Raw genomic sequence first — 26,640 nt, forward strand, 5'->3', positions numbered from 1 at the left:
GAAAAAGAACGTTATTCTTCTTATACTTAAAAAATGTGGCACAATTAAATGATAGATAATTAATTAATAAATTACTAACACTAGAATCAGTTTTTATAGGTTGAATTTTTAAGGGCCGGTATCTCAGCTCTTTTTACGAAAAAGTGTTTTAATACAAGTAGCAGTAATGGCCAGTTCTTCCTGCGATAACTATAAAACAAAATAAATTAAATTATCTTAGTCCTTATAATCGGTGTTCTTATCGTTCAAACTTTAAAACTGACCAGTGACCAGTGACAGGTTATAGTTATTTTCTAAATTAAGAACAAATCAATGTCACTTCTTTCGTTTAATTATGATTGGGGCATAACTTTAATATTATTATTGTCAACAATGTATAAAGGAATAATGTTTTCAGTTAAAAAATTCTAATTATCGTTGTATATAAAAAAATGATAAAAATGCAAATATATTATAAAAACAATATATAGATAATAAAAATATACTATACCACACTAACTGATTGAATATGAATGTTGCTCTGAACGTTGAAAATGTCCGGCATTTTCCTAAAAATACAGGTCGATTCTTAACTTATCCAAAGCTTTAATTATACAGTCAGCATAAAAACACTAATTATTTGTTTCGTTCATAATTAATTTTTCTATACTGTCGTCTATATTGCGCAAAATAAATTTCACTGTTGGAATATCGCTACAAGAAGTTACTTGGAAGAGTAAGATCCAAGTTACTGACTTATCATAATATTGTATTTTTTTTTTGTATATTGTGTATTATTGAAATATTTTGTCACTGAAGCAACATTATGAAAAGGACACGATTTTAATATTTTCTAAAATCTCTTGAATGTTATTTTGCATTTTTATCATTTATTATATACAAAGACAATATTTTGAATTATTCGGAAAGTGAAAATATTCTTTTATGGTATTTTGATCAATAGTAATTTTCAAGGTGTCTGTCATGAGCGTGTCGATTTTATTTTCGGCAAATTCCAGCCTAGTAAAATATTTTTGATATCAGCGCAAAATTACCTTTCTTTTTATGAAAGGTTATACAGGGCTTCCGATTTTCTAAAAAATATTAGTTTGATATACTCTGTTTTTGCTGTATTTGCTGCCTTGCGTGTACGGCCAGATAACCTTTTCTTAATCTTATACGTCATCTTATTTATTTTTTTTAGGCAACCGGAATGACCCCTTTAATGTACGCGGTCAAGGATAACAAAACAGCCTTGGTAGATAAGTTGATAGATTTGGGATCTGATGTTTGCGCAAGAAACAATGTAAGTACTGTGATTTTATTTTGCTTACAAATACACTGAGAGAAATAAATTTTGCCCAAAAATTAAGTTCCGTTGTTTATGCCTAATTAAACGTTGTATACTAAACACTTGAACTTATTGCATTACAGAGCACCAGGGAGGGCATTTTAATGTGTTTTAAACAAGTTAAAAATACGAAAATTATTCGTTATGTTATATTTATTTAGGTATAATAAAGTCAACTATTCGTTAGAAGTTTTTCGGCTTACGAAAAACTTTGATGTTTCAAATTTTCCGACTTACACCGGAAGTAACCATTAACAGCCATATTTTAAATGGAAGACAGTGTATATTATTTTACTTTTGGATTTCTGAGGAAAGTGTCTGAGTTTCATTAAGTTTCCTATTTATTTTAAACTGTTTCTCAAATATTTTGTTTTTTTTTTAACATTCTTACAGTTTTATCCCTATTTTTAACGGTGATTTTTTTATCAATTTTTGATTGGTGCTTCTGCAACAATGTATTTCGTGTTTTATGCGTTTTAATTTCAACTTGACAAGGTGTCAATGCTATTTAAAACAGTTTATTATTTTCGTTTTCAGTTCACTTTATTGTCTTCGCTTTTGTAACAAATAACTGCTATTTGAAAAATGGTGTTTAGCAAAACATTTCGCCTCCTGGAAAAGTGTGATTTGTGGCTTCTTTTACCAGATATGTTTACTTAATTGAATTAGAGAACACTAGAGACCTATATGATTTAGCAATTTTACCAATCATCATCTATTAAAAATCAAAAATTGTAGACGAAGTTTGTCGTTTGATCAAGATTTCTCTTAAGCAAATTTGAGTTATCCACTTTTTTTGGTTAGTTTTGGTTAGTGAGTGTGTTTTGGGTGATAATCCTGAGTCAGGCGTTCTCTCCCTAATTGAAGAAACTAACTGAACTAAAGATTCACCAAAACCTAGTAATGAAATATGGCAAGCACAAGTTGGCAATTAATGTGGATATTAATAAATATGCATTTTAAAAATCGTCTTTCCATTATTTTAGCCAATTTAATATTTGGGTAACGGATTAATCACTTTTTTTTAATGCCCAATATATTTCTGACCATCATCTCGAATCAATAGTAGTGATTGGTGTTTCGGCAAAATTTTTGAAATGTTTCGGTGTGCATTTACAATAAATAATGAATTCTTGTCTAAATATTTATAATATATAAGTATTCGCCGAGAATCATATGTATCATATAATGCGCGCTAATGGTCGAAAACCTCATCAAGTTGCATTTGCGAGGTTTATCGATCACCCGTTGGTTGCTATTAACGGGGGAATTTGAAATAAGATCGTTTACATGCTGAATATTTAGGAACTCGTTGCTTTTTACTGGGGCTGGTTGGGGCCAGAAACGTAGAATTTGCATATCAATAAGGGAAAGAAATCGTAAATAAGAGTAAATATATAACTAAATGTCTCCTTGCAATGTTTAGAGTCGATGTTCCCGCAATACATAAATCTTCCTCACGAATTTAGATTTTAAATCTGCAATTGTTCAAAATCATATTTGGGGCCCAGATAAAGAAACACTAAAGCTTTATTACATTCGACGAAGCTTAAACCGAATACTGTACATTTCTTAAATTACATGTTAAACTGTGATGTCTTTTTGATTATATCGATTCGAGTTGTTTCAATGAAAACTTTAACCCAGAATCCCCATTTTTAACACTTTGACGTGCTATCCCACTCACCTCTAAAGATAGGGTTTTCGCAATAGTTTGCTAAACTATCTTTCCTAACGCGAGAGAGTGATAAACTTTAAATTAAAAAAAAACAGGAATCATTAAAGAAAGTGCACAATTTAAACCTTATATTGTAAAGATTATGATATAGAAAATTCACATCCCGAAATTTTATGTTATATTTTCATTTAACAGCTTATGTTCGATAAATATGAATATAATCCAAATTTGAAAATGTAAAACTTCCTTGTATTTTAATTTTTGTATCAAATCAAAATAAGTCACTTCACGGCAAAAATTTAGTAATTTAGAAAAACACATAAAACAATAATTAAAAATGTACATTTACCATCAAATAGGTTTCATCATCTCTCTTGTGAATCGATCAACTTCCTCTCGAGTTAATAGCTTAGATTTCCTAAGATGATTTCCAAAAGACGATGGTAAAGATCATTCCAAAGTGAACAGCGATTGAGAATTTCTAGGAATCATCAAGAATTGCTGGACAAGTTATTTCGGACATGTATTCAGAGGCACAAGATACGAGTTTTTAAGATAAGTTATAAAGGGCAAGAATGAGGTACACGAATTAAATAATTATATTATTTATGCTTGAAAAATGCCGACGAAGTCTAACCGTCTATTAGAAAGCGGCACCTCAAGAAAATGAAAAAGAAGTGAATTAAACTGCCTCAGTATAATGTTTTGAAGTTTACTGTGCCATATTTTTTAATCTCCCATTGTTTACATTCTAAAACATTTGTTAATGTGTTTTGTGACGATTATCTTAATGCGACAAATAAAAATTTTCTACTCCCATTTGCAAAATACCTCATTACCTGCCGACCTAGCGTGCGGAAAGCGTCAGTTTATCACTTGAGTTTTATTTCCCGCGGATCCGAGCAACTTCGGACATTTCCGGGATTTTATCGCACGGGTTTGGGAGCAACCGGATGATTTCGTAGAAATTTCCCACTCCTTGAATTTCGACGTTTGTCAATTCTGTGAATGTATTCGTGTTGTTTGGTGAAAATGTACCCAAAAACTAACGGTCGCAGAAAAAGTATAGTATACAACACGTTCGGTAAACTTTTTAACTCACTCGTTTATTAAACACCCGCTCCGCAGTGCCGCTAGTGCCAAATAAACTCGTGAGTCAAATGCAGTTTACCGCACTTGTTGCATAATTTTGGCAATATAAAATTTTTTCAATAGTTTAATGTGTTTAATATATTATCATTGTTATGGATTAATATATCTTTTGTTAATCTGAGGATTACCAATAATAAAGACTATAAAATGTAGCTATCAGGAGCTACCTACTCATTTCCTATGACTTTTTCTAATTCGTGAGGCTATAATTTGGACATACTTTTTTTATACGTAATGGCCGTGTCATATACAGGGTGGATTTTAGATTAGTCGTGAAAATAATGATGTTATGCCAAATACGCTTTAGTAAAATGGCGCCCTTTAGAGAGATACAGCGTGGTAAGTTCTCGAAATTGTTATATTTTTATAGCTCAAACTGTTTTTAAGATATCGACATTAACTTTTACTCGAGGTTTATAGAGATGAGGAATATGATTACTTACTATTTTTTCCCATAGTACGTATTGGGTGCCAGAAACATTCTATAATCTCCCTATTTTATTCCATAACTTTTTTTTAATTGTTTTTGCAAAAAAATATGATGTAAGTAAAAAAGATCTACGTTTCGAGACGTTTGCAATGCAATACACTGATCCCTACAAAAAACTGACCACTGATACTGCTTCCAATTTTAAAGTTATATATGTAAATTCAGTTTTGCCACACTGTATAATAATGGTAATATAATAACTTGCCTATTAGATGAGACTTAAAAATATGCTTGCATTTAATTTTCTTTTCCTTTTTCTTTAGTTACTTTTCCCTATAAGATAATACATGTATTAGTGGAGTGTGTGTACTCTTTTAGTTTTATTAGCGCCTAGCGGAATATTTTTTAATGCACTGTTCTAACGACATTAGCTTCTTTTTACTGGATAGTCTGCAGAAGAACACGTTATTCTGGTTGGCTCTTTTATATTTATAATTATCTGCATTTTATTTTACTTTTAAAGCTAAAACCGACAAACAATCTTCTTATCAAACACTGATTGCATTTTCTGAATATAAAAATTGCCGCACCCATTTTAGTAAACAGCAGAAAAATCAGATGGACACATCTGCTATTTACAAATATGCAATGCGGTCGGTACTTCTTTCGGCAGAACGTTTGACACCTTTCCGCAGTTTATGCAGACCGCAATACATCTACATCGATAAATTTTAATCAAATTTAGTGGCACGCCCCGCTAAGTTTATCAAACTTGCACCCCGGCTTTAATCGTAACGATGCAGAAGGGTAGCACGTGATTAATATTTCGAACTACTTTAAAAAATTGATCCGGTTCTATTTTCGGACTAAATGGATCAAAAATAATACCGGTAAATGATGGAAGTTTGTTTACGATAATTACGTCGGCGAGAATAGTAAAACGCTCTGAGCCAGGGGAAATTTCGGAACGAATGATTAAGTCACTTTCATTGTTTGGCATTCATTTCATTGCAAAATTTTTTCTTGCTGATGCTTGTAAAAAGAAAAAGATATTATTATATACTTTTTGAGAGAATTGAAGGTAAAATCCTTTACGGACGCCCTGCGTGGCAAGGCGTGGGACTCTCTGGTGAGATGTGCACTCCAGATTTAGCCACTAAAACACCCCAATCTACAGCATCGACTGCTAGGGTCCTTAGCTGTCAATTTCTATTGCATTCACACATATGTCCCTCGTCTAATTATAATATTTTCTATATATTATTACATATGTTAATGTCTTTGAAATATAACAGCGTGTGTTTCATCTGTTCCTTCTTCAAAAAGGTGTTAAATCCAGTTTTGACTGATTTTTCGCTAACCAATTGTCTGAACTATTTTCTCCTTGCTACCAAGTTATTTGCAATTGCGATGTCATCGTCATCTATCAATTTCCTTGCTAGATTAACCCCAATTTCTTCTACTGGAGTAACCATGTACATCGGAGAATACGAATTCATTGTTTGAGTTTTTTGGATATGTTTTTATAGTCATTTGATGGCATTAATTGAGATTCACAGTTCTTGGAAAGGCATCCAAGCGAAGCCTAATTCGCATATTTTGAACGCGATCTAGTAAACCAAGTAAGCTTTTTCTCGCAGATGAATATACGATACTGCCAAAGTCAATTTTTGAGAGAATGAGGGCCTTGTATATTTGTATTGGGCGAGATTTTTAATTTAGCTAATAAATCTAAATTGATATCAAAACCTACTGATACCAAGTGTTCTCTTTTTTTGTAGGCTTTCTGCATGTTCAAGTAATACTAGATAATCTATAGTGGATCGTTTCTTTCCATACCCTACTTGGTAACAGACAAAGATGTTGTTACTTTCTAGGTAGCTCTGAAGTCTGTTGTTCACCATTTTCCAGGTGAACCTAATTGGGGATATTATTACAACAGAAACGAGCAAGCGAAAATGTTGGAAAGTATTGTTCAATTCTTCACTTAATATTCTTGTTTTCTGAGAAAAAAAACTATATTACACATAGCTAAAATCGAGAACATTGTAATAATTTGATTCCTTTTCGTTGAATAGTTTTTCCCTATCTTTTAAGGGAACGTCATCTGAATGCTCGAACCTTTTCGGAAATAATGCTAAACTTGGGGTCGTTGAAAAGAGCTCTTCTTAGGTCCTTAGTGGATTAATGTCGATTACTTGTATCACCACTAGAAGGCGTTTTGCTAAAAAAAATCAATACAAAGAATATCTACCATTAATAATTCCTAAAATTTTCTTCTATTAACAAAATTACTGTTAAAACTTTAGAATATAAATATTGCAATATTGCAATATTGAAAAACAATAACACAGATACAACATGCGTTTTGATGTGGGATATTCCATCGCATAAATTCAGAAACAGATACATGTATTTTCAATGTTCTGAAAATAAACGCGAAATATATCAAGCTCTTCTGCAGGTATATAAAACTTTTTTTTACAGTTACAGGCACCCAAAATACACTATGTATATACACCATTATAATTTTTGCTCTTTTGTTTTCCAAAATACGCAATTTAGAATTTAGTGTAGACAGATGGGCAATATTCATTTTTTTTTTTTTTTGAAAGAAACTTGTACAAGCGTCGGTTATTGATGAATCGAACTGGCTCACGTTTCACTAATCATAATGTTGGCTTCTTCAGAGCTTATCTGAAACCAGAAAGAACCAACCCGTTTCAGTTAAGCTTTGACCAAAGCGAGAGGATGATTGGGGAAACGTCATCAAGTTCAATTCATCAACAACTGAAGCAGGAGGACTCCAGAAAATTTGTAAATCATATTCAATCATAATGAGCAAATGTTAATTATTAATAACATTTTAATTATAACTTTTGCATTTTAGCAGTAAATTTGTACATATTTTGCTGACAATATTCCAAAATCTCATCTGATTATAACACTCTGAATCGTGAAATTGCTTACATCTTGTCCCGAGTTCAGTTTTTCAAACATGATTTATGACAAAACTGAAAATTTACGTTTATTTTTTTCCTAGAATCAATCAAAAATGTTAAAAACTAACCTGAACCTCAAAATTATGAAAATTCTTCTCAATTAGTCAAACACTGTGGTAAATGTAGCATCGCGCCAACTTTCTGAGACGCAAAAATCAATTCTTGCAAAAGGTTCCAACTTCGTCTCTGCTTCACGTAGTACCCCTAAAGAGGAAATCCTAAGCAAAGTGCCATCTCAAACAGCTCTAAAATCTCTAAAATGTATTCTCAACATAGCAATTGTAAAAGCAGATAAACGAAATGCTACGTTAATCATGATCAGGACTATCTGGAAACTACTAAAGCTTTTATTAGAATCCGCGAAAGAATCTGTTACCCTTCATGACTCCAAAATTCTACTTACTCCCTAATATTCGTAATCCAAGATTGCCCCTTCGACTTATCTTTGGTTTGGATAATTTTGTGCCATCCACACTTTCGATCTAAACTAACCAAAATTATGGAACGGCTATATTGATGATACTTCTGTTATTGGGCCTTCGAGATTTTCTTAACCACTTAAACTTTATACACCCTAGCATACGTTTAACCATTTAATTATCGGTTTTCAACTCTGTTATTTACAGAGCTTTAAAACTGTCTTCACCCGAATCACTGAATCCAGAATTAAAACACTTAATATCTGCAAAAAATACATTGGGGAAACAAGACTAATAACTAGTCTAAAAGAACAAGAAACTTAATATAACGACAAATAAAATCATCAGCAGTTGCCAAACATAATCATGAAACGGGGCATCAAACCTAATTCGACCAAACTAACATTCTTCCTTGTAACAAGTTCTTCTATCAAAGAAAAATACGAGAATTCATAAAAAAATCTAGACAGCCAAACAATATTAACCGCAGCCCAGGTCTTTACTTTTCACCAATAAATCAATCATCCGGGACAATATTCATGTCCCTCCTTTAGCTCCGCCCCTCTTAAACAGTATATAAGCAGGACCGGAGTAGAATGCATGCCAGTTTCAGTTAAACTTGGAAGAAGCCAAGGCAAAACGTCAGCAACTTTGTTTTATCAACATAAGGCGCAAAAATAATCCAGAATATTTGTAGATAGTAATATACCTCTGATCTAGAAATATAGTCGTAATCATCTTTAACTTTTATTAGAATTTGCTTCAGTATAATATTTATTATAAACGCTCTAGATAAATTCCTACTTTTCAACGACTTAGCCAATTATAATGGAAATCTCCATTTTGGGGGTTTTGATTTTATTATATGATGTGACAATTTGGTTTTGTTGGCGAATTTGTAATTGTGTAATTGTATTGATAGGACGAAGTGAATGCAATTTGTCTAATCGTAACCAATTAAATGTTTCCTTTGAAAGCGAAATGTTAAAAAACTTATAGAACAAATACTAAAGCGAGTCAAATTTATGAGAATGGGGACACTTCTAGATGTGGACTTTCTAGAATCTAGATCGAGAAACGGTGCATAAATTTTCTCACGTATAGGATTGATAAACGCGTCTCTTGGATGTTATTCCAGACAATGCAGATACCTATTATTTATGTGGATAATTGACTGTCCATAATTTTTTCTCATAAATATTTCAAAGGCAATAGGTATAAAAAATAGTAGCGACTTTACAACTTTTGCCAAAGTTGGCAATAAAAAACTAGGTAAATCAATGGACTGTGCTACACTCAGGAAGTTTTTGACCTAGAATCAACAGAGCGTTGCCTGGAATTGGCAATATTCTCGAAGTAATTAGTCAAATGAATTTTTGGTAGAATAAATGGATTGAAAGCAAATTCTACGTCTAAGAAGTATGTTAAGCCATGAAGCTAGGTTATAACAAATATCACTGTGGGTCGAGTGTATATTACTGAGTCCACATAATTTTTGAAGTTGTCAAGCTTTACCTAACTTCTTTATATTTTTTATATATATAAAAAAGAGTTACTAGCATCCTTGTTAATCTGGTGAAAATTATTCCCAAAAAGCCCATAAACATATCCACTTATGTCGTCCTCTCCATTTTAACCTGATAAGAGCCCTTGGTAACCAGATATCTTTAATTTTACTCAACAACGATGTCAAGTGAGCGCGTTTGCAACGAGCAGAGGTAAAATTGTTATGTATGGTTGAATTAAGCAAACTGATTATTTCAGAGCTCAAGATATTTTTATCAGAAATATCTGTAGACCGCATAATATTTTTAGCCTCTATGACAAAAGTCTCTTCAATGTGGTGACGATTATTGTATAAAAAATTATATTTCAGTGAACGATAGTTGGCGTTATTTATAATTACTACTGGCATATTATCATTAAAGCCTATTTCTTAGTTCAATGAATAGTGATATTTTTTCAGGACAACTACAATGTTCTACATATAGCATCGATGCATTCCAGAGAAGACGTGGTGAAATTACTACTTGGAAAAAAGGGCGTAGATCCTTATTCGACCGGCGGTGTAAGTATGTGGATTTCAATTAATTGTTTTAAAGAAATTTCGCAATCGGGCTGACGTGACTTTTACAGGTAACTCTGAACTCTATCTATCCAATATTAAACACCAAACCCAAAATTTATAACAATAAAATACGTAGGAGAACCTAGCAATATCGAAACATCCATCTAAATTTGGTCTTAATATTGCTTTTAAAACTGAAAACACCATAGGGTACTTAGAAAAAAAAACAATAACACTAAATTACGAAAATCTGAAAAATTCGGAGTCCACAAATTGAAATGTGGATCGTGTTCCAAAAGTTATATCGTACAAACAGGTAGAACATTTATGAAACGCATTAACGAACATAAAGGGGCGTATAAAATTAAAAGTTCGGATTCTAACTATGCAATTCATTTAAATTCATAAATGTACAGCTTTGCCGATAAATTTGATATTTTACATAATCAATCAAAATGCAAAAAACTAAATTTGTTGGAAGCTATGGAGATTAACAACATGAGATATTCGAATCTATTACTTAATGATCAAATGGATTTAAATTCTTCTCCCTTGTTAAATTTAAATTTATAACCCTATGCCGGTAATTTATTGTCATATTTTGTATTGATAAAGGCCGAAACAGCTGTCATATATCATTAAAAACTGTGAAAATCTGAACATTTTTTGTTCTAATTTAATTGTGAACTATCGCGATAATAACGCAAAGTTCACGTTCTCTAAACGAGAAAAGAACAATTATTTAAAATTGAAATGTAATTTTTGTTTTTTCTATTCTGTTTTCATTAATAATTAAACAAATAATCCCAATTAATTCTTGCTAGTTTTAGTTCTGTTTTTCAATTTTCAAAGTTTTTTTAGCTTGGCAAATCAATCAAATCAAAATATTAACGTCAATTTATTTTAAACGGTTTGGTGTAAATTTCCATTATTTTAGCTAAGGGCTAAAGGTATATAACATGACACCAATATATCTGATACTGTAGATTAAGTTTTTTTTTCGTATTTCATGGATTGTGTTAAATTGTGTCCCCCATACGTACATATATTTTAGTTTTTTATTTTTTAAAATTTGGTCCTATCATTTTAAATTAAAGTAATTAAAGGCAGATGAGATTTATATTCCAAAAGGATAGCACAAGAAATGAAAAAGTAGCAAAATAATACCGACAAAATATGAAGGCTAACAAACCCCGCAAGTCGGGTTTACCAATCTGTAAATTAAAAAAAACATTGCTTTTGGCTTTATATACCTGGTCCACCAGTTGTTTTAAACTTCAGAAGCAGATAGGTTTTCAATTGATTTACTTTTTGATGAAAATACATAAAGTTTAGTTAATCTATAGACAAATCTAACAAAATAATTTTTTATTTTGTTTAAATTTTAGAGCAGGAACCAAACAGCAGTGCATTTAGTAGCATCTAGACAGACGGGCACTGCCACTGCGATATTGCGAGCACTACTTCAAGGGGCTGGCAAAGATATCCGGTTGAAAACTGACGGTGTGAGTATTTGCATATAGGAATGAAATAGAAAAAATGCTGCCGATTTTTGAGTATCATATTTCTTAGTAAATCGGTAGTCCGCTTTGTCTGTAATACTCTTTAATCCTTCTAAGTCTACTTAGCAATTCATCATAACGAAATTTCTTTATAATTTCGGAATTATTCGTCTTGCCCTGAAACTTGTTCATTAACTGGTTAATGAACTCATCTTTAAGGGTTTCCGAAATTTTAATAAGTTGTCCAGTTAAAAAAATGAAGTAAGTACCTATATTAAAGTTTTGCAAAAAATATTAAAAACATTTTATAACAGAACTTACCTGACATATTTTTTTAGTTAGTTTGCAAATGTATAAAAATAATTATAAATGACCCATCTTGGTCATTGATCATTAATTATTATATTATTATATATTAGCTTGTAATTATAAAGTTTAAAGGAAAGGAAAGAAAAACTTTGTTAACCGTTTAACAGAGATTAGTTTTGGTTAATTCGTTTCATTAACATTTACCCTTGTCTATATCCTTCAATCATTTACATTTTAGTTATAATTAAAATGATAATGTTAATAATATTTATTTAACTCCACTTTTCAAAATATTAAAATAAATAAAAAAACAATAGAGTATATTAAGAACATTTTATTTATTATTATTATTTATTTATTATTAAAGTGTTAAACTTAGTCATCTTCTATATCAGACTACATTAAATAGGAAGCAATCTCAGATAAATGTGCTGAAAAAAGAGCTACTGGAGATTGTAAATTTGAATAAACTTCTTTAAACGGAATTGGTTTTCGACGAAATCGCTTCAAATTGAAATATTTCGCCTTCCGCCATGTATTGTAAATTAAACGGCATAGGATTGGTATTGACCCAAGACGTTGAAACCCGCTTGCAATAGAGAGTAAAGACAGTGGATTATGAAAAACTGAATAAGTGCGTCGAACATATGATTGAAATAGAAGAAAGAATGTGGGAAGTTGATAATATGCTAGAAAACACTGTGCAGACTCTTTTGATGATAATATAAATAATAGTTTTTTTAATAATAATATTTATTTCAATTTATCCATTTTCGTATTGTTGTTACTTCTATACAAGTTTTTATTTACCTAATAAATATCTCAATTATCGGCCCAACTCTACAATTATAATCATGTAAAGTAATTATTATATTTGTTATGCTAATAACTGCTTTCATTAACCAAACTCGTCGTTCTATTGTATGAAACTTAGTGTGAAATTAATTTAGGAATGTTTCGGGGCAGAAGTTTGAAAAATTTACGATATAACCTATAAGTTGTTCACTCTGTTTAGTGTTCCCTATCATTGAAATCTTACATTTTATAACTCTCTTGCATTAAGAAACAGAGTATAGCAATTTGTCAGACCACTTCACAAGCCACAATATTTTATTGATGGATGGATGGATGGATGGATGGATTAAATTTGAAAATTTGGAATATACAAGATCATAGGAAAATATTTTTCTTAGAAATATTTTATATTTTTCCTATTATAAATTTTTCCCATTATAAATAGGCAAATATATAACGCGTTTCATTTAAAAGTATGTATTTTGTTATTGCCAGTTTTTTTTATAATACACAATGCAGTTGAGAATATTTTCAAAATATTTATCTGTTAATTATTAAAGTATATTTTTTTAAATAGTTATAAATAAAGGAGTGCTTTGCCTCCTTATACCACCCTGTATGCAATGAAAATAGGTCCGAACATAACAACTGGCGAACTTAAAGTCCATGTTTTGGATTATATATATATAATTCTTATTTTAACCTTTTAAATAGAAAATTTAGGAGATACGGCTTACCATTGTCGAAATATCCGGATCTCGACACCCTGTATAACCCAATTAGACTAGTTATTTCATAAAACTTAATCCACTGCTGTGCCTTTTCACGAACTGTAAGGTCCTAAAAATTTGCGTGTCATTCGAGCGCGCCTGGCACGGCCCTATAAAGCACCTACGATTTTCTCAATGGAACTTTTCCGAAATATGATTTGTATATTTATCGAACCAACTCGGCCGCACATGAAACTTAACCTCGATCACTATTTATACACGAGACGATCTTGTTTGATGGGATGAAAAAGTCGGGTCTTAAGCAAAACACTATTGAACCTTAACTCAAATTATGGATTATTTTACTGGGTATTTTACTTATGTTTAAATTAACCGTAGTATTCTTCTAATTGTATGCGAAACAAAAGCTTGTATGAATGGAATTTTAAATTTTAGACACCAAACTAACCAAAACTGTTGCTGATAGACTAACAGCAATAAGTGCAACTACAATTCAAAATAAGAAAAAAATGTAAAATGTTATCCTTTAAAGTTAAAGTAGATTTTCAAAAAATTATAATAAAAAGGTAAGGTAAAAAGGCGAAGGTAATTGTTAAATTAGTTTCTTTAATAAACAATCTAAAAATTGTGCATATTTAGTAATATAGTCTATTATTAAATTAGTAAGGTAAAAATAATAATTATTGTGCAAGTTTAATGATAACCGCTTCAAGTAACTTTCACATTGATTATTTTACAATGATTACTTTTTTATTTTAAGTTAATTTTACTTTCAGTTACTTATTCAGGATTATTACTAGTATCAATTAGTCGTTTTCAAAAATACTGTTATTTTGAGCAATATTTACCTTTCATGTTTGCGTACATTTGTCATATAGGGTTAATAAAACAAATCTAAACATCTAAGAAATTTATACGTTGTTGAACATAGGAAACTTTAGAAGTGAAAAGCGACCAGTATTATAAATATCTTCGCACAATCTGACACCATTGCATTTTTGAAATCTGCATGTCCAAAACCCCCAGATATTGAACTTTATGATTCCAGCTTTGGCAATCTTGGAGATATTGAAGCGTTAGAGGCTTCTCCTATGCCTGGTGAGCGATAACTTGCGTTATGCATAACTGCTGCTGACTCTACCGAAAGGCATTTTATCATTTCATTATATTAGCCTTCAAAAAATAATCTTTTAAACATCGCCCTTCACTTCCAATATTCAATTCATTCATTTCGGTACTGCTTCATACTTTAGTATTTTTGTCGCTAGCAAACAATTTCATCACTTGAAGTTTACGTACGCCTATTACACAGAAATTGAGCGGAACTGGACGAAATTTCCAATTTTTTTGCTACACACCTTTCTGTGTGTGATTTTCAAAACAGTAAAGCTTTTGAATAAAATACATAAAGAAAATGCAGATGCGAGTGACAATATTTTCTTTCTTCCAGAGGGAAAAAATTCCACTTCTTTTAGCAGTCGAAGCCGGAAACCAGTCGATGTGTAGAGAGCTGCTAAGCGCCCTCACTTCCGAACAATTAAAAGCATGCGCAGCAAACGGCGATACTGCGCTCCATCTCGCCGTTAGAAGAAAAGACATTGATATGGTAAGCACGGCATTTTTCTGTCATTCATTCATTGGGTAAATCTTAAGATGGTTTTTCATTTTTTGTAACACAATAACACAACACCAAGCATTTTAAAAAGTTACATAATATATAATTACAAGCAAACAGTAAGAAAAGAGAAATGACACATGAACTGAGGTTAAGGTAAAATGAGATATATTCTTGGTCAAGTTATAGATAATTAGATAAATAGATAATTATTATCTTGTAGCTAACAACAGCAACATTTATAAATCGTCTGGTTTCCTCCTGCGTAGATCGTTTATAAATCAAACTATCGGACGTTTTGCTAATCATCCTGATGGCTTCATCAGACCCTAATCGAAACTAGGTTGCATTCTACTCTTTGCTGGTTATATGCCGTTTGAACGGCGCGGAGCTAAAAGATTAACATGAAAATTATCTCGAATGACACCATGTTGGTGAAAGGTTGGAGCTGGGTCGCGATTAATGTGGTTTGGTTGTTTGGAGATTTCTACGGATTCTAGGATTTTTCTATGGCAGAAGAATCGATTGCTTGCAAGAATTTTAGTTTTATTTGCATTTTTTTATTTTATTTGCCGAAGTATTAAGAGTAAATACAGCATTTTAGCACGGATTTTCTGCGAAGGTTCGGATATTGGTCGACTATGGTACCAACGTTGACATCCGCAACGGCGAGGGACAAACACCGCTTCACATCGCAGCCGCAGAAGGCGACGAAGTATTGGTGAAATACTTCTACGGAGTACGAGCGTCCGCTAGCATCACCGACAACCAAGATCGCACACCGATGCACCTGGCGGCCGAAAATGGCCACGCCAATATTATCGAGCTGCTGGCGGACAAATTCAAAGCCAGTATTTTCGAACGGACGAAAGACGGATCGACTTTGATGCATATCGCGTCCTTAAACGGACATGCCGATTGTGCGATGATGCTCTTTAAGAAGGGAGTTTATCTGCACATGCCCAATAAGGTTAGTGAAATGTAATGCTGAATTTCCTTCTTCGGTTGGCCCGGCAAATTATTTAAAGCGCATTCAATTTTATTCAGAATAATATTATTCACGTGTGCTATAAGTAGCTATAGCCTATCGCAGAACGGCATAGAATAATAAACCTTAGTAGGTGTGCCAATGAACTACAGAGCAACCCAATGAATACTTAAGCCACTTTCATTGTTTGGCGTCGATTTCATTGCGAAATTTTTTCTTTTTATAGAGTGCTGGTGGTACCACCCAGGTTTGGCTCAATTTATGAATTTTACCTATTATCATATATTTACCGAATTCAACGATAGTGGAAATGGCGTCCCGGGAAAATGCAATGGAAATAATTTTATTCTTCTTATTATTAACCGGATAAAAATTAGGGTTAGTTGCCATAGTATTAGGTATAGCCAAAACCAGTCTTAACGTTCAGGACTTGCGATTTGTCAACGACAAACTTTCATTTTTGTTTTTCTTTTAACTTTTGCCTTTTATAATATACTATACTATATTCTGTACCACGATATGTATACTATACGTATCGAAATTTGAAATTTTCGCAGTTTAATTAGATGTTTTGTATTTTTTATTGCGTAACAAGTTAATTTTCTTATAAGCTGCTAGGCTAAGTGCCAAAAAATAGTTTGAACTTGTTTATGAGAAAAAACAGAATATCCCAAAATACCAAAATAAAACCAGTATTTTTTAATTTAGGAATTTCATCTGTTCATAAATTTGGTGCATTTTTTCTCAGACACATTAATTTTAAGAATATATACATTATATCTGTATCTGTCAAACATAACAAAGAGTAATATGTCTTTAAGAAGATGTGCTATACTGTGTACAATCCTGATTTTCAATCAGTTCCTCTGTTAGTAGTTCATTTGGTGCAGTGGCTTTCCAAGTTTTTATGTCCTTGATGGTGTGCTCTATTTCGCCCCTAGTTATCTTTAGTCCCGTGTACATACCAATTATTTCCTTATTCTTTTTGGTAATCAAACAGCCTAGCCACACATTTTTTTTGTTAATTTCAGCTTTTCTATATATATTGTTTCCATTTTCATTCATCAGTATGCTATGATTGTTGTTCTCTAGCTAATTATTTTATTATTAATTATTTAATTCCCTTGTGTCCATTAAAATTATCATACTTACTTTGCAAATTTTCAATTTCCTCGCACTTGTCCTTATACCAGTTCTCTTTGGATTCTGGATTTTCTTTTGTAAATCACGGTATTTTTGTTTATACGCTTTCATATGAGTTTTAACATTTCAGTTTTCATCCATTTCTTTTTGGCTCCTTGTTTAGTTGCTCTTTACATGGTCTTAGTATTGTCCTTTTAAGACGGATCCAGTTGTTGTTTATATTTCCTTCGGTGTTTTCTTCTAGACATTCCATGCCTCATTCACTTCATTTTTCACTTTCTCTTATTTCTGGGTTGCACAACTTGATGGTGTCAATTGTATCTTTCTTTGTTTTATGGTTAATCCTTCTAATTTTATTCTTGCCTTGGCACTATCTTTCATTGATCATCAGGTTATCTTGTGAGATATCCTGGAGGATATGTAATGTAGCAGGTTTTCCTTGCCTTCTACATTCCAATGCCGTTGACTGTTTTGGTTAGTTTCTTCCGCTATGCACAAATTATTTCCTTAACAAAGCATTTTGAAAGCTTGAATAAACTAAATTATACACAAAATTGAATCAATCTCTTTTTTGGAGATTGTTGTCGTCTTGCATTTATAATAAAATAACACACAACACTCCAATTGAACCTTTCAAAATCAACGCGCTAGGGGGTAGTTTCGCGCGTGATTTATCACGCACAAAAATAAATCCAGAAGTAATATGACTCACAAGGTGATACGCAGTGCGGCACTGAATAATCTGAAATCGTTTGAAGTTCAAAATTTAGCACGATCACGGTTCAGCAGGAAACAAGTTCTTTAATATTCATGTGCGACCGTTATCACTCTGTTCGTTGCAAACGATGACATTTATTTTAATAAATATTTATATTCACTGCGGGGAGTGCTCCATGTTAATTCACTTGATGGTGCAATTTTAAGGAATGAAGAAAAAGTTATTATTATAAATGTGACGCCGTAAGACAATTTTTTTATGTGTTTAGAAATGTAGCAGGGATTGCTCACTTGTGTAAAAGTAAAAGCCTTAAATAAAAAGGAAACTCAAACTATTTGCCCCTCTAAAGACTAGACTTTTAGCTGTTGTTATTTACTTGTTGATTTTCAATTCAAGAGTGGAAAAAAATCATCAATTAGAAACAAACAATATGGAATCTTTATGAAAAATCCAATCAAGACAAAGAGGTCTCTTTTATAAGCAGAGAAGAGGGCCGAGAACTACAAAATCGAAACTGCCCTAATACTAACTACATTTTTAATTTGTCAGCGGAAGATGCCTTAATTGTTAAGTCCATGTTTAAAAGTTGACGAAAACATTAGCTTAATAATAGAAACCAATTTGTCACCCTTTTGTTTTTGAATAAAAAAGTTTGGCTTTTTAAATGAGAGTAAACCATGTCTGTGGTGTTTCTAGACATTGGGAAAACGATTGATTGAGCAAATAAAAGTTATTTGGAAGACGGCCTTTAGTTGGTTAAGGTTGGCAATATCCAACAACCGTAGAACTTGGCGTTTCCCAGGGACTATTTTAAAGGTCACTAGTGTTCGTGATCTGTTTAAAAGTCTTATTCGAAATTATGGTAGATTTTCCAATTGCGATGATCTAGCTCAAAACTGTATCTCCATGCGGGATTTCCAGTATTAGCTAGCTAGTTTCTTCAAGTATAACAACGCTGAAAACTGTGGTGCCATTTCTATGGTGAATTCTCGCCTGGCATATAATTTAATTAAATGAATTTTGGATTTAATTTTATTAATTAAATTCCTTTAACACAAGAAAGACCTAAATTTCATATAGAATCGCATGTAGTATAAATAGAAAACGCAACTCCAAATGTAGACAACAAATCCTCTAAAATATGGTATATGAATACCTAGGACCCAAAATATCCGAAATGTGCAGAATCATCATAAAAGATGTAGGTCGCAATTCAATTTTTTTTAATTTAGTCCGGCAAAAAAGTAAGTTTATAGTATTTTCTACCTTTCTACCACAAACAGGAGAAACAAATTACAGATTAAAGCTCTGCGGACTACAGATTGCGTATAGAGTCTGCTTATGAAAAAAAAATGCATTTTTCAGGATGGCGCGAGAAGTATCCATACGGCGGCAAGATATGGACACGTGGGGATTATCAATACATTGTTGCAAAAGGGAGAGAAAGTAGACGTTACGACAAACGTAAGTAAACAACTTTGAATTGTTTTTTTTGCACAGAAACTTCCACAGGCTGTGGCTTGTTGTTGCACTTCTTCTGGATTTCTCCTGCGTCGGGTATTAACTCGTTGACAGAGCGGTCTCTGAAACTGAAGAAACCAGCAGCATATTTGGCGAAATATCAGCAAGACCGAGTCCATACGCAACAGCCATTTTGGTGCATACGATTTTTCAACTGTTCCCGTGTAATTTTTGGACGCAGAATCTAAAGGAACCCTCAGATTTTGCCTATCAGATCTAGCTTTTGAGATAGGTTAAAAACATGCAGATTTAAGTAATTATTACAAAAAATGCATTTACATTGATCAAGTTGCAATCCTATCGTGCTTGATAACGGTCTTCAATGGTTCTATTGTCCTGATTGCATTTTTAACCCTGTTCTTTACTTCTATCAGTTACGTTTTTTTCATATCAATTTAAGTGCCTGTGGAGATATATCATCATATTATGTTGCAAACGAGAATATGAAAATTTCCCATAATTTATGATTACCAACAAAAGTTTATGCCACTTGAACAAATGAACACCAAGCGCTTATTGATGTCTGGATGATAAACAAATGGTCGTTTTATTATTCCTTGTTTTAAGTGACAAGTACTCAAAACAATGTCCCCTTCAATTTAAATCCCACATGAATTGCTTCATCAGCCTCAGCATGATATGACGGAAGTAAGATTTTTTTCTCAAAATCAAAGGTCAATTTTTGTTGTTCATTTTTGCTATTCCAAAGGCACAAAAACAAGGATATTTTGTATAGGTCCTCTACTGTCCAAATGCCCATTAATTTTTTTCTTATTAATTTTTTTTTAAAACTGGTAAGGCCGATATATTTAGTAGGTAGATTGGGCCATGTACAATTGCAGGTATATATTTGACTAATTAAATCTAATTTTAAGTAATCAATTTCTATTTTGATCACTAAGTATATATTCAGTTCTTAATTTTTTTCAGCGCAAATATAATATTATCTGCATCTCAAAACTGGGACTGAAAGAAAAAAATTGGTGACACTTTTGGAATCAGCGCAATAAAATCAATTAAAATCAGTTGTATTTTTGATATCAGTTTTTTGTTTTTTTATTTTCTTACTCTGTGTACTTGACGCAGGAGCAATCCAGACTAAGTGTACCTACAACTTTCAACATTTCACCCAGTCCTTAAAAACGATTTCAACATATAGGAAAACTACACCGCTCTGCACATTGCGGTTGAATCTTGCAAACCGCTAGTGGTGGAAACGCTCTTGGGTTTTGGGGCCGATGTCCATATTAGAGGTAAATTATGTAGTAATAGAAATATAAGCATTTATTTATTATTTATTATTCTCAGACAAAATCATCCTCAAAGGTGTATTTATGGCACTGTGTATAAATATTTTTTATTTCATTTATTCTAATATTATTTTATATTATATATTACACCACATACAACATAATATTTTTTTGCTATTTTTGCTATTTTCTGTAAAAAACAAAAATTATTGCTGATTGCCATTTTTGCAACAGACATTATTCGGGAGGTAGGAATCTTCTAGAAGCTTCTAAAGAAAAAAAGCATATGCGCTACTTTATTCGTCCAGTTTCCCACAAAAAAAAAAACAATTACTGCCCTTCTAAATTTCTCATTGTTATCAATTATTTGAATATCGGATCTCTGGTAAGCTTATAAGTTTCTACTAAGGAGCCAGTTTGTTATTTTAGGCAGGCGTCACAAAATTCTGAGTATTTACTTTAAAATTCGTTCGTCATTTAAATATTATCTTCGATGGCTTTCGCTACTAAGCCTCAAACTTTTCACAAGAGGCTAGAGCAAATAATTGTGTTGCCTAGAGTGACGTGAAGGGAGCTAACGTGCTAAGCAATGGGAATAGAACAGTTATTTAGTTTTATGTAGTGAGTTTCAGATTTGCATTAAGGTTAAGCTCATTAATTGCTTGAAAACCATATGGATTTACTTGCGTTGGAGAACAATCACCGTTGTTCTAGGAACTACAAATATCCTTTAATATAATATACGATCCAGGTTAGGTTTGAGTAGCCGAGACGAGACTGTACAACTCATTCCCTGCGAATGTAACAATCTCTCATTTAGGCGTGAAGATATTAATTAAGGGGCTGGAGCTGTCACCGCCTACGTGAAGTCACTTGGCTTGATGTAAAGCTTACTCTCCGTTCAGGAGGAAGTACAGTGGGGCTGCTGTAGCCTAAGCCTATCCTCCTTAGAGAAATAATTAGATAACATTAGTTTACTTTGTTATGATCCTCTATGTGATTTCAAAAAAAGAGCAGCACGTTCCTGAAGAGGCTAAACCCTGTAAAGGCCTAGATAGTGACTTTATAAGCTGATATCTTCAGACAATGAAAAAATTATAATTTCGTTTAAATGTCATCATATGTGCGATCAGTTAAGAGCAAATGAAAGAAAAATTGATTATGATAACCGGATTATAAACCGTAGAATTTCCAACTTAATTTGTGTTTTCTATTAGGTGGAAAACTTAAGGAAACCGCGTTACATATCGCGGCGAGAGTGAAGGATGGCGAGAAGTGTGCCTTAATGCTTCTCAAGTCCGGAGCGGGACCTAACCTCGCTACTCACGACGGCAACACACCGGTTCACGTTGCGGCAAAATACGGAAACCTGCAAACACTGTTGTTACTGTTAGCAGATGGTGGTGATCCTGTGTACAAAAATAAGGTGAATGATGGAATGCCTTGTTTCATTATACCTGGCGTTCGATCCTGTACGCCCTGGATTTTAAAAATATTCATAAACAACAATTATAAATAATATTGCTTTATGAAGCATTTTTTGAGGAGGTTTCAAGTATACTGGATTCAAGACTTATATGGACAATAATGAATTTATAGTCTTGCTCCCAGATACCCAAACTTTGCAATTTTAAATGAAAAAGGTACGTTTTTATTTAACAAATTTGAAATGGAAAATTGACCTCAAAAAATAAACTATAGGCTTGGCAATATTGCTCATATTAAATTTAGAAAAATGTCCTAAATGTAACAAAATATTGATAAAGTATGCTGTAGTATAAATAATAAAATAAATAATAAATAAAAAAATAAGGTAATGTAAGCCACGAAAGAAACATATTAATTAACTAAACACTAGCAATAATATGCAATTTGCAATTGTATTTTCATGAAGAAATTTATTTTGTTTTTGTGACTTATAATTTAGTCCCAGTCTGAGGCAGATGCGTCTTATTCTGAATTGCTAAGATTACATAAATTTTATAACTTTGCGAACTTCAATAGAGTTTCTCAAATTTCTTTGATCATAAAATTTGTTTCTCTAAAAGAACAGCTCACATGAAGGAAAGAGGAAGAAGGAAAGAGAGAAAAAATATGAAATACTTGTTGAAACTTCGAAGATATTGGACCAAATATTTTCTATTCTGACCAGAGAGGAACAGAAAGTAGCAGTTCATTTTATTACTATAAAAAGAACAGGTTTAATGAGTGATAAGTATTTTGTTTGAACTTATCTGAATTAGGGAAAATAGTTTAAAATTCTCTGTTAAAGTCATATTTCATGTTTTCTACGTTATTTTAAACTTCTCCAATACTAAATCAAAACAGCTATTTCTGGTCCTTCATCTTAAGTCAAGACCCAGTTTGTATATAAAAGAGACACCGTATCGAATATAAATAATAAATAAAGTAATATCTTTAACGTACTACAACTAGTTACTAATATATTGTTTCGACGTGTTAGTTACGTCTATTTTTAAAATCCACTTTTATCCACAGTTTTATGGTGTTAAGGCCCTACGAAAACTATTTTTTCACTTCAGAGCGCCCTTGAATGCATATCGGTAACGTTGTGGTCATTTTAATTTTCAGAAAGGCGAAACTCCTTTACATTTGGCCAGTAGAAACTGCAAACCTGACGTAGTAAACCATTTAATAAATTACGTGAAAGAACATAAGGGTGAAGATAAAGCTTCCGCTTACGTGAACGAGACCACTGAAAACGATGAAAGTGCCTTACATTACGTCTGCATTGTAACAAAAGATGAAGTAGCCACGCCTCATTCGGACAGGTAGTTAATTTTAAAATGTTCGGCTTAATCGTCATACATATGCTAAACTGTTCCTTTCGTTTAATCACCCAACTTATCGCGATTATACCTCAACTAATAAATGTTTTTTTCTACTCCCGTCTGTAAAATGCCTAATTAACCACCGATCTAGCGTGCGGGAAGCGTCACTTTACCACGTCAGTTTCGTTTCCCATGAATCCGGTCCACTTCCGATACTTGCAGGATTTTACCGCACGGATTTGGGAGCAATCGAATGTTTTCGGAGATATTTCCCACGCTTTGAATTTTGACGTATGTCAATTCTGACGGTCATGTCAGTGAATGTATTCGTGTTGTTTTGCGAAAATGTACCCAAAAACTAACAGTCGTGGAAAAAGTATAGCATTCAACACGTTCGATAAACTTTTTAACTCACTCGTTTATTAAAAACTCGCTCTGCTGCGCTCCGCTCGTGTCAAATAAACTCATAAGTTAAATGCCGTTTACCGCACTTGTTGCATAATATACTATTGTTTCAGAGAAGTGGTGAAATTACTTCTTGAAAATGGCGCAGATATAAGACTCCAAACGAAGCAATACGAGACTGCGTTCCACCGGGTTGCCTCGGCCGGTAACAACGAAGTTCTCATGGAAATGATTGCCCATATGACGCCTACTGACGCTCAAAAGGCCCTCAACAGGCAAAACGCGAACGGATGGACCCCTTTACTAATCGCGTCACACAAAGGTCGGTTTTCGTTAGTTAAGATCACGGCTCGTGATATTAATTCTTCATTTTTTTTTAACAAAAGCGACGTTTACGGGCCCTAAAATCATTAAAAATGTTTCTTGTAAGGCAGGTTTAATTATTTAATTTAGTTAGTTAATTATTGAAGAGCGCATTGTCATATATTGAGTGCATATTTTGGTTGTAAATTAATGCAGAGGAGACAAAAATGATGTACTAATACAAAAATTTGAAAAATAAAAAGTAATGTATGAGGTTGTCTATTCCGGACATTTATAGTTGCCGAAATAATTTAAGTATTGCAAAACTGCTTTAATACGGCTGTAAATTTTTTTACTAGTTGTCCATGTGGGATGCGCGCGAAAAGTAGAAAATCGAGTAGCACAGAAACGTCACTTTTCAAAATATATCAGTTATCTGTCATTGATTTATTATTTCAGTTAAATAATCTGATTTTTTTAATATCTTTCCATATACTCTGCTAATTGAACTTGTTGACTTGATGGACCATATGTATGCCACCTTCCATTGACTAGGAACTTCCTGAACATTCAGGCACTTTTTAAAGATCTGTGTTAACGCTGTCATTAATTTCTCAGTGCCACGTTGTAATAATTCTGAGTATATTCCCTCTGGACTCTCCATGTTTCAGTTTCGTAACCGCAATTAGTGTTTATTCTTCTATTTGTACTTTTCTCCTTCAATATTAACTGGCATCTCATCTTTTTTGTTTCTGCCAACTGCTAACTTTATAGTGTTGTATCCACTGTTGTTCTGATATATTCTGAAAGGACACTTTTTTTGTACCTGATGATTGACTCTATTAATGAATCGCCCTGCTTCTGTGTACCTTTTTCCATCAATGTATCTATCTATTTCGTAACATTTTCTATCCCACATTTCATTTTTTTAGTGATTTATTTTATTCGTGCTTCTCGGTCAGCTCTTTGTCTTCTATGGATTTAGTATTTCACCAATTCAGGTACAGTTTCTATTTCTATTTCTATTTTCAGCTGTTGTTGTTTCATGCCCATTGCTTCCTGTGCCGCTTTATGCATCAATCATTCATTCAGACGTCTTTGGTTAGTGGTGCATGCTGAGGAGACTGTCCAATTTATATTTCAGATAATTTATGAGACCATCTCCGCCCTCACAATGATTATTTTGATTTTTTAAGGTCGTAGTCCATCTTGGAATATATATTTTAGCTCGTAACAAGTAATGATCGGTTCCACATATGACTGCTCTCTGAACTCTAACCCCCTGTAGGTGTGTTGATTGCGTTGTAATAATTATCGACTTTACTTTTCTAGTTTGTTGTTCCCAGGTATATTTATGGATCAATTTTTGCTTGAATCGTCATTCGTGCCCCATTATCTTTTATCTTCATAGTAGTAACCGAATACATCATCATCGAGTTTCTTACCTCTCCGACTGTTGAAATCGCCGAGAATTATGATTTCTCTTGTGTCTATTTTTAGTTTGTCCACTTCTGGCACTATCTCTGGTATTTTCCCTGGGCTTCCTTGAACATTCCATATACTTCAAATCATATTCCTTTCCTTAGATTTTTTCGTATTCCATTTAATCCGTCCGAGGTTCCCAGGCATCGCCTAGATTTTTTGGTGATTTGGATTTTTTCCGAATGATGAAGGACCAGTCCATCGCTTTAACCTCCAACCTAGAGAACCAGGTAATTTGTGATCCGAATTGTCTTCTCCTAGCCTTTAATAACCCAACATCGATAGCTATAAGGCAGTAGGTTCGCCTGTACCCAGGGCCAGATGAACACTGGTTTTTTAGCGAGGTATTACTCTTCGATCACTCCTCCTTCCTTACCTCCTGAATGGTAAGGCTCAGGCTTGTGACTGGCATATCGGAGTCATGAACAACTAATAACAAAACTTAGCAGCCCTATTATGACATAATCATTACAGAAAAATGTTAGATTATCCATTATTTCCATAGACAACCTTGTAGCGGGTCATTAAAAATTGAAATGCCGAATCGGATAAAATTATTAAAAAAGGAGGTTTCCATTTCAAAAAAATCTCTTTTTACGTTTTTTATAATCTAATTTTTGGTACCTCATTTTCCCATTTATAAGGATTCCATCCAAAATTAAATATTAAAGGTTTCCTTATATGAGCGCCACGGCTGGCGCAAATATAGTGTAATCTGAACGTCCAATTTTCGATGACTTTTTCCAACATTTGTGGCCGTATATCGGCAATAACACGGCGAATGTTGTCTTTCGAATGGTCAAGCGTTTGTGGCTTATCCGCATAGACCAATGGCTTTACATAGCCCGACAGAAAGTAGTCTAGCCGTGTTAAATCACAAGATCTTGGAGGCCAATTCAAAGGTCCAAAACGTGAAATTAGGCGGTCACCAAACGTGTCTTTCAATAAATCGATTGTGGCAGGAGCTGTGTGACATGTTGCGCCGTCTGGTTGAAACCACATCTCCT

The 26,640-nt window shown here is 33.0% G+C and overlaps 1 protein-coding gene across 6 annotated transcripts in view; it reads left to right on the forward strand.

Moving 5' to 3' along the window:
- The window catches only part of LOC132703039 (serine/threonine-protein phosphatase 6 regulatory ankyrin repeat subunit A), a 74,983-nt gene that overhangs the window by 9,105 nt on the left and 39,238 nt on the right, over positions 1-26,640 (forward strand). For all 6 annotated transcript variants that reach the window (XM_060672063.1, XM_060672064.1, XM_060672067.1 and 3 more), the window contains exons 3-12: positions 1,184-1,285; positions 9,978-10,079; positions 11,468-11,584; positions 14,867-15,022; positions 15,654-16,001; positions 19,246-19,344; positions 20,561-20,654; positions 21,869-22,077; positions 23,244-23,443; positions 23,962-24,170. In XM_060672063.1, the coding sequence (XP_060528046.1) occupies positions 1,184-1,285; positions 9,978-10,079; positions 11,468-11,584; positions 14,867-15,022; positions 15,654-16,001; positions 19,246-19,344; positions 20,561-20,654; positions 21,869-22,077; positions 23,244-23,443; positions 23,962-24,170 (1,636 nt within the window). The remainder of the gene's footprint in view (positions 1-1,183; positions 1,286-9,977; positions 10,080-11,467; positions 11,585-14,866; positions 15,023-15,653; positions 16,002-19,245; positions 19,345-20,560; positions 20,655-21,868; positions 22,078-23,243; positions 23,444-23,961; positions 24,171-26,640) is intronic.

The sequence above is a fragment of the Cylas formicarius genome, unplaced genomic scaffold, assembly GCF_029955315.1.
Source record: "Cylas formicarius isolate icCylForm1 unplaced genomic scaffold, icCylForm1.1 PGA_scaffold_6__28_contigs__length_40554024, whole genome shotgun sequence".
NCBI lineage: Eukaryota > Metazoa > Arthropoda > Insecta > Coleoptera > Brentidae > Cylas > Cylas formicarius.